The sequence below is a fragment of the Cucurbita moschata genome, unplaced genomic scaffold, assembly GCF_002738365.1.
Source record: "Cucurbita moschata cultivar Rifu unplaced genomic scaffold, Cmos_1.0 Cmo_Scf00063, whole genome shotgun sequence".
Taxonomy (NCBI): Eukaryota; Viridiplantae; Streptophyta; class Magnoliopsida; order Cucurbitales; family Cucurbitaceae; genus Cucurbita; species Cucurbita moschata.
Window position 1 is genome coordinate 467,938 of NW_019268579.1, and position 9,000 is coordinate 476,937.

Sequence of the window (9,000 nt, forward strand, 5' to 3'; positions counted from 1 at the left end):
TTTTTTTTTTTTTTTTTTTTGCTAAATTAATAATTATAAAAAAAAAATACATTTTTAACATTTAATATTGTTTAATTAATTAAAAACTTTCAAAGTATTTTAATTAATTTATTATATTTTTATAATATTTTAAATTATATTGAAAAATAGAAATGATTTATTAATTAATTTTTTAAAATATATAAGAGATTTGGGAAGGATGGAATGAAATAGAAATAGGAGGCGGGACGGGAAATCACTAAATAAGACCTCGCGCCTCTTTGCACTTTTAACTGAATTCGCGGCTTCAATTCGCACACCCTTGCTTTGATTCGCTCGCCTTCGCGGAAGACCTTCAATCCATGGCCAACAATCCTTCGCAGCTACTGCCCTCAGGTTCGCTTTCTGCTTCTTCTTCGATTTTTTTTTGCTCATTTTCCCCTCCTATTTCGATTGAATTGGACTCTAATTTACTTGGTTTATGGTGAGAATTTGCAGAGTTGATCGATCGATGTATAGGGTCGAAAATATGGGTCATTATGAAAGGCGACAAGGAACTCGTCGGTACTCTCAGAGGATTCGATGTTTATGTCAACATGGTTCTTGAAGATGTTACTGAATAGTAAGGGCTTTTATGAGATCTAAACTCACATTTCTTTGGTTTGCTCATTGTATTTCGCATAATTTGTTGTGTTTGAGTCTGTTCTGTTTGTTCTCTTTCTCTTATGAAGTGTTTGATGTGTTGATTTTAGTGTGGGGGAATATGAGGCAAGTAGAGGAAAGTATTTGGCTCAAGGTCGTATTTGTCTGTGTTTAAGGGATTGAAACGTGATTGAAAGTGACAGAATGTTGCGCTAGAGCAATTTGAGTTATTGAGCATGTGATTTTCATTGAATGATGGAGAGCTTTTGAGTTAAGGTTTAGAAATTCCCTTATTCAAACACTGGAGGTTTCTTTAGAAGTTAAAGGAAAGTGATCCATAATCTCATGCCATACTGAAATAGAAGGAAAAGAGTTAACAGGAGAGGGGGATAACCTTAGCCATGTTCATTTCCTGCCAAGATTCCGTTGATGGAAGTGTTTCTTTTCATGGAGGTAAGGTAAAGTAGAGAACCAAAATCTCTCGTAAAGTAGAAGGAAAAAGTTGGCTCAAGTGTCGAGCAGTACTCTGCCTAGGTTGATACACATTGTTTCTTTTTCCACGCCTGATTCTAAGCAAATTGGGGATCAGTAATCGTGTTCCCTATCACTGTACAATTTTACTACCTTCTTCTATGTTGGGGATAGGAAAAATTAGCAAACAGATTTAAGCGGGATACATGATTGTTATTGTTCTATTCTTTCCCTTTTGGAGCTGTAAAGCTAGCAGATTATTGCTAACTTTTCTCTTCCGGGGTCCGGTTGTGGATATATAACCCGATTGGGAAGCTCATAGTTGAGCATCAAGTTCTGAATGTGATGATCAAGATGTTTTAATTAACTCATCATTGGAAAGCTCATGATGTTTTTCTTATTAAATATATGAAAATTGACTTGAATTCTCAATGGTTACTAACAAAAGGAGTAACGATTTGGTAAGAACACAAGGAGTTGTTAAATTGTTAATTTGTCTTTGCTTATGTTCTTAGAGCGACCCCTTCTAGTTTACTGACCATTCAAGCTTTTCATAGAACTTGTTTCAGCTTATTCTGATGTTTCCAGTACTGGGTTAATATGGATATTGAAGTGGTCATAAGTTCGTAATCTTCTTTCGTTCAAAAATGGGTGGCTCCATAAAGCCTACATCTAGATTATAATTAACCAATAAACGATCCATTCAACAAGAGTACTTGTTGTTGGAGCTAATATCACCATTGCTGATTTTCTTTCCTGTTCTACCAATCAAAATCTAGGGTGCGCTCCATTGGGCCTAAAATTTCTATCTTGGCACGTCTTTTATGCTTGTGGCATGTACGAGTTGCTGTCTTTTTTATGAACCTAATGACTCTTTGTTTTAATGAAGACTCATAGCGCTCTCTAGAATCTACTATATGGTTTCACTCTCTCTGTATTACATTGTAGTGAAATCACTGCCGAGGGGAGACGGATAACAAAGCTGGATCAGATTCTACTCAATGGGAACAACATTGCTATTGTAAGTGACAATCACAGTTTTATTATTTTCATGCACTTGTTTGGGGAAGCCACAAGTCTTTAGACGATCTCCTCCTAGACCAATGAACAATGATTGTGTAAGAGGCCAAGCTTCATGATGGTTGTGGGTGTGCCCCAATCCCCATCTTTATAATGATAATAATAGTAATTTAAAGGAACCGTCATTGTTCGTCCCAATGGTTAAATAGTCAAGTCTTAAATTCACGTGCCTCTTATGTCATTCATATTAGTAGTTGTTTCGTAAGATCAGTCAATGTGTGAGCAAGTTGACGTGGACGTTATTTGAAATTAGCCAACATGCACGTGAACTCATATAGACAAAGCAGAGGGAAAAAAACAAATAGAGAACTCAGAGTTGTAGTTGCCCTTTTAAGATTAGTCAATGTGATTGTTAGCAGCTCATCTAGACGAACTAGAAGTTCTTATTAACGTCTGATTGTTGAAGCAAATTGTTTATTTGCAGCTCGTCCCCGGTGGATCACCTGACCCAGAATAAGTGCAGAATATGAATAGCATGTTGTTCTGGTGGGGAAACCTTGCACGATTTTCATGGTTGGCTCCCAGCACCAAACATTTACTTTTCTATGGACGTAGAAAGACTCAGGTGACATCTTTCATGTATTTGATTGAAGTAAAGCGTCATAGTTTCGTGTTTCGTCGATGTGAATCTAGCTTTCTTCATATTCACTGCTTCGGCTGGAAATCTTTTGGCTTAATTCTGAATTTGACTGCTTTCAATGGGTTCACAAATTTTTTTAAAAGCTAGAGCTGTAATACCCTGAAGTAAAACACTTCTCCTGATTTTAAAACAATGAAGGAGATCGAATCAAATCGATAATCGAGCCAAGTCATACAAAGGAAGTTTGGTTTTATTATCACTTATAATTAGATTACAAGTTTGATTAAGTGTTGTTAAGAGTGTGTTTGGTATATCTTCTAATTTAAGTATTTTTTCTTAAAATATTTTTAATAAAAGGCATTTTTCTACCTATTTGGAAGGTATTTTTATGCGTACTTGGAAGGTTTTTGATTAATCGCTTTAAAATCATTTATCAAATATCTTTTCAAACAATTTTTCAATTAATCCAATGTTTGCAAAGCGTTATTTATTTTTATCATATAAATCAGTTGAGAAACAACAATAAAGTATTTTTAAAAAATAATCATATAATAAGTGTTTTTTATTATAAAAGAAACAGCTATTTCAAACATATTATGAGAAGGTTGGTGTTGTACTTGTGATAAGATAAGGAAATCACTACAAGGGGAGTAAGATTTGGATTATCGATCGAATATCTCAAGGCAAGAAGAACATTTGATTGAGATTCAAATTACTCCACAAGGAAGATCGATCATGTCTAGCTTGAATGATTTTTGTTGATCAAATATCTCAGACATTTGTTTGAGATTTGAGTCACTCTACAAGCAAGATTGATCATGTCGAGCTTGAATGATTCTACATACAACCTAAACTACATGGAATTGCAAAGAAACTTAGCCAAATTCTACATACAACCTTGCAAAGAAACTTAGCCAAATTTTACATACAACCTTGCAAAGAAACTTAGCGTTAGAATTGCAAAGAATGGCTAAAGAAGAGTTAGAATTGCAAAGAAACTTAGGCTAAAGAAGAGTCTATATTTTCCAAGTCTCCCTACAAATACAACAAAAGTCTATATTTTCTAAGTCATATAAGTCTTCCTACAAATACAACATACATGCTTCATTCCAAGAAATGTAATATTCATACTTAAAAGGCATGGCTTCATTCCAAGAATTGTAATATTCATACTTAAAGACATTCTAAGTCATTCCAAGAATTGTAATATTCATATTTAGTAGTCATAATTAACCATTATTTAATTGCTTAGTAGTCATAATGCTTAGTAGTCATAATTAACCATTATTTAATTGCGTAGTAGTCATAATTAACCATTATTTAATTGTAACCTAAAGTAACTAAAAATTCTTAAATTACTCTAAATGAAATACAACAACTCTAAATTACTCTAAATGGTAATCCCCAAAATTTATAAAATGAAACTTTATTCTTATTCAATGTGGCATGAATTGAAATATCTTTTGATAATTTCAACAATATTTTCTTCACATCTCTCTTGGTTCATATCAACTTGATTAATCCATCGTACCATGGATAGAATCATGTACTTGAAAATGAAAAAAAAAACTAGGTTTGAAATGAATTGGTACATGAAAAATCTAATCTAGATTGATAACAAAAACGTGGAGTTATTGATACATTCATTCATTAAATAGAGTATTGCAAATTCTTAGATGGGATTGTTGGAGATCAAAATGTAGTTTCTCAATGTGAGGTTGATCTTCCATAGTGAAGATCATCGATAGAGTCGCCTCTCTCAAATACAGCTGCAGCTCCCATTCCCGAGCCTACATAGGACATGAATTGTTATATAAAATCAGATAACTTTACTATTAAGGATAGAGTTAATATCAACTCACAGAGAGGTCGATTTAAGTCTCATTTAATGGATTAATACTTTGAAAAAGTTTCAAAGGTTTAGATTTCTACCTCATCCCTTGAACTTAAAGAATAGAGATCATAGAGAGATATATACCAATGCACATGGAGATGATACCGAATCGACTATCCCTCCCACGACGCTTCATTTCATTCAAGAGAGTTGTCACACAACGAGCACCTGACACCAAATGAGGAAAAACATGGGCTTATCATGTGCCAGCAATAATGGTATGGTTTTTCAAGAATGATTCATTACTTAATACTAAAGAGATAACCTTGGTCATAGGAAAACGGTTGGAATGATTACTTATGTCATAGTTCTATTACTTTTGGTATTCGCTAGTATGAACCAACTCGTTACAAATTCAAACATGGATGAGATATCTATTATTTTTCGTAAGTATAAAGGTTCAATCTTCCACCTTACATTTGTTGGGGAGGGAAAAACTTTACTCATTGTCACTGCCATCTCGTTGTTAGGAGCGTTTAAGAAAATTCAATAACTCAAAAACTCTAATCAACCCATATAGATTGGATTAAGTTCCAATAAACTAAAACTTAATGAATTGGGCCAGGTTTAACTTGAATATGTTTATCAATACTTACAAATATGTTGGGTCATTTGATAGGATACATGATTGAAACCTTGAGTTCCATACTAAATGAAGATGGGGATATAGAGATTGTGAAATATGAGAGATTACCGGTTGCACCCAAAGGATGTCCAAGAGCCATTGCACCGCCATTAACATTCACCTTTTCAGTATCAAGCTTTAGTTCCTTACAGCAATACACATACTGAGATGCAAATGCCTGCCAAATCCCAAAACCTTTTTAACATTATAATTAAACAAATCTTCCAAAGTTGTGGTATCAACAACCAAGCGATGGTTTATGTGTTTTCCTTCTTTTTTAGTTTCTGAAATTTATATACAACTTTAAACAATGTCTCTAAAGGAGAATTAAGAAATAGGAACGTTGTCCACCACAGCCGTCTCTCTAAAAATGTTAATTATAAGTCATAGAATATTATATATAATTTTTATTCTTAAGCATCAAGAAAGAGTGAAGAAAAGTACCTCATTAATTTCAAAAAGGTCAATATCTTTAAGAGAGAGACCAGCAGATTTGACAGCGGCTGGAATTGCAACAGCTGGTCCAATTCCCATTACTGCTGGATCCACACCAACTGCTGAAAAACTCCTGCATGCATTTCCAAAAAGAAAAATTAACTCCAAAATATAGAAAATTTTCAAGAAATGAAGATCAAATTCTTTATTCTACCGCTCACATATGGTTTAAACCAAGGTGCTCTCAAGCAAAGATTCTGAGCATGACTTTCAAACAAATTCTATTTAAACGTGTGACGAAGTGACTTAGTGAGTAGAGGGAACTGAATTCTGCCTATACCTTCACTACCTACTTGTTCTAGTCCTAACGCTAGTGGTCAAGATTGCGAGTACCCAAGGCAACATGAACCATTTTTTAGTACTACAAGAATCTCTTTTTTATAAACACTACAATGCTTGGATTGGATTGCAAAAATATAGTTCTTTCGATTCGAAGATTCCCACTTTTTATACTTCTTCAAATGAGAAAGATCTGATCATTTTGCACAGTGAGCTCTATTGGGTCAACAATGTTAAGGAAATGGACATACCTGAAGATTCCAAGAATAGGCAGTCCCTTCTGGATAGCAACGCTTCTTTTCATGAGGAGAACTGCAGCAGCTCCATCACTAACTTGACTAGAATTCCCTATAAGAATAGAGCATTGGTTTAAGCCATAATCCCATTGTTGACAAACATAATACCAAACCAAACTGTATGAAAGTAAAACCTGCTGTTGTGCAGCCATCTCTCTTGAATGCTGGCTTCAGCTTCGCCAAAGCTTCCATGTTTGTGTTGGGCCGAATGCCCTCGTCCACAGATACAATCACAGCCTTCGCAACGCCGGATTTTGGGTCGATGATCTTTGGATTATGGTGGAAAATTTGTAAGTGACCAAGAAAACAAAATGAATGCACAGTTTTTAGCCATTAAAGAAGTCATTCTGCAATTACCTTTGTGGGAACAGGGATGATCTCATCTTTGAATTTACCAGATGAACTTGCTGCAGCAGCACGTCTATGTGATTCAACCTGTTGAAATCACTCCTATGTTGAATTTTCACTAAAGTTTTATAAAAAAAAATCTAAGTTAAAAGGCAGTGAACTTACAGCAGCCTGGTCTTGTTCTTCCCTACTCACACCATATTTTTGGGCTACATTTTCAGAAGTGATGCCCATAGGAAGCATACAATCTCGAGCTTGTTGGAAGGCATTTACCTATTAACAACTTTTATCAGATAAAACTTAAGAAAACAAGGTAAATCAGCAAGTTCATTGAAGGTGTAAAATGGAAAATATACTTTGGGATTGTTGCTAACAGGAAATTCAATGTTATCAATAGACATGCACTCCAACCCAGCTGCAATGCCTGCATTGCAAGACGGATCTTGTTAATGTCAAATGTTCAACAATGTTACAACTTTTTTCTCTTCCCTTTCAGATTCTTGAATTCAATTGACCATACCGATATCATAGTATCCAACTTTAATGGCAGCAGCGACATCAGCAACAGCTTGAAGGCTCGACGAGCACTGTCGGTTGACAGTTCTTATGCTCACCGTATCTGATGCATCAGAAACAAAACATCCAAATCATAAGTCAAATGGTTGTGGAAAATGGGATTTTGGGCTATCAAATCCCATAAAGATGAAGCTATCTCTCTATTCACAGTTCATTCTTATAACATACATAACTCTCATGGTTTCATGGATTGGTAACTGGAAGAACACTCCAAGTTTGGATCAAAACTTATGAGAGAAATTGAAAAGGTTTCTATGTGAAACAAAACATAGGAAGGAGAGATTTTGTTTTGTACCAGGGAAGCCAGCATAGAAAGCAGCCATCCTGCATTCAGAGGCTCTCACAGAGCCAGGAGCCAAAACTGTGCCAACTACTATATCACCAACTTCCCTTGGATTCAAATTTGTTCTCTCAATCACAGCCTACATCATCAACCAATTTTTCAGATAATTTATAAACATAAGAACAAGAAACAAAGTATGACCAAAAAGTTGATCATTTGGTACACCTTATTTGGGACTAAACAAGCCAAAGAGTTGTAATAATTGAGCAGAATAGAAACATAAATGAATGAATCAATCAAACCTTAAGAACAGATGCAAGAAGATCATCTGCCGGAGTATCCTTGAAACCCCCTCTTTTTGCTCTGCAAAATGCTGTTCGATATGCTCTGTTTTACATTTTTTTACAGCAGGAGATTATCATAGACAACAATGAGCTAACTAAGCCACTTCAGTCAAATTAAGAGATAAGGATGAACAGACAAAACTTACGCTACAATGACAATATCATCCCCAAACGCCGCCGTCCTATGGTAAGAATGTGAAGCACTTTCTCCAGCAGCACACACAGAAGCCTATCCATACCCCAATCAAAAACAAGCTCAAACAAAAAGAAAAAATGCAGAGTAAGGAAGAAAATCAAGAACAATCCATTTCAAAAACCAAACAAAGCTCCAAAATCGACCTCAGGAAATCACAAACAGAGGAACTACAAAGTGGGGATTAATACATACAGAAAGCGAAGCAGATTCAGACTCAGAAGACGACGGCGACGATAGCCTGGGTTTCAAGTGTTGAAGAAGAATCCTCTGCCTGTTGAATGCCTTCTCCATTTCTCACTCTCTCGCTCTTCAATGGCGGTATTAATCGGTTCAATTCCAAATTCATGGGTTCAAAAGAAGATGAATCTCGTAAATAAATAGAATGGAAAGAAATCATGTGGAAATTGGGACTGAAATTGCGATGAACTTTAAGCAGAATTTCTCAGCAGCGGTCCAAGTCTACCCCATAGACTAAACGCCGAAGTCTCGATGAAAGTATCCATGAAAATCGTGGAAATTGACTCTGCTTTTTGTTCGATCCACCATGGCCACAGCTGTGGTAGTTACAATTTTTGTTGTTTCATGGATTTGGGTAGTTAGGTTGGAACGCTCACACATAATCAAACCTAAACCCAAAATTTCGTCAATTTTTTATAAATATTTTAAAAAACAAAAGAAAATAATAAAATAAATATTATAATCCCGACATTCTTCTACATTCCCTATCGATAATATTGTTTATTTACAGCTTTATAAGAGTGAAAATTATTTTAATAGACCAACGTGCATTATTTCAAATTACAGGAGGTCACGTGACACAGAATTATTTTAAATTAAACTACCTTAAATTTTGAATTTTTATTATTAAGTTACCGAAAATTAAGATACATTTTTTTAGTACAAATAGTATCG

The 9,000-nt window shown here is 35.0% G+C and overlaps 2 protein-coding genes across 3 annotated transcripts in view; one reads left to right on the plus strand and one right to left on the minus strand.

The window, feature by feature from the left end:
- LOC111437290 (3-ketoacyl-CoA thiolase 2, peroxisomal-like) overlaps positions 1 to 8,685 on the minus strand; it is a 12,605-nt gene extending 3,920 nt beyond the window's left edge. Inside the window, exons 1-14 of one of the 2 annotated variants that reach the window (XR_002709426.1) lie at positions 8,281 to 8,685; positions 8,039 to 8,121; positions 7,851 to 7,935; positions 7,561 to 7,687; positions 7,210 to 7,308; positions 7,046 to 7,113; positions 6,855 to 6,962; positions 6,699 to 6,776; positions 6,476 to 6,608; positions 6,297 to 6,393; positions 5,716 to 5,839; positions 5,341 to 5,449; positions 4,731 to 4,814; positions 4,394 to 4,542 (exon numbers count right to left, since the gene is read on the minus strand). Coding sequence is in view for 1 of the 2 variants with exons in the window: in XM_023075185.1 (XP_022930953.1) it covers positions 4,460 to 4,542; positions 4,731 to 4,814; positions 5,341 to 5,449; positions 5,716 to 5,839; positions 6,297 to 6,393; positions 6,476 to 6,608; positions 6,699 to 6,776; positions 6,855 to 6,962; positions 7,046 to 7,113; positions 7,210 to 7,308; positions 7,561 to 7,687; positions 7,851 to 7,935; positions 8,039 to 8,121; positions 8,281 to 8,379 (1,377 nt within the window). In the remaining variant the exon portion in view is untranslated. Of the gene's footprint in view, positions 1 to 4,328; positions 4,543 to 4,730; positions 4,815 to 5,340; positions 5,450 to 5,715; positions 5,840 to 6,296; positions 6,394 to 6,475; positions 6,609 to 6,698; positions 6,777 to 6,854; positions 6,963 to 7,045; positions 7,114 to 7,209; positions 7,309 to 7,560; positions 7,688 to 7,850; positions 7,936 to 8,038; positions 8,122 to 8,280 lie in introns of those variants that run through there. The other variant, XM_023075185.1, reaches the window with a different exon arrangement.
- On the plus strand, positions 211 to 2,990 carry LOC111437295 (sm-like protein LSM5). Its single transcript, XM_023075191.1, has 4 exons — positions 211 to 375; positions 478 to 601; positions 2,041 to 2,113; positions 2,597 to 2,990. Exons 1-4 carry the CDS (start codon positions 342 to 344, stop codon positions 2,627 to 2,629), a joined length of 264 nt encoding a protein of 87 aa, XP_022930959.1. The 5' UTR covers positions 211 to 341; the 3' UTR covers positions 2,630 to 2,990.
- Positions 8,686 to 9,000: the final 315 nt, after the last annotated feature.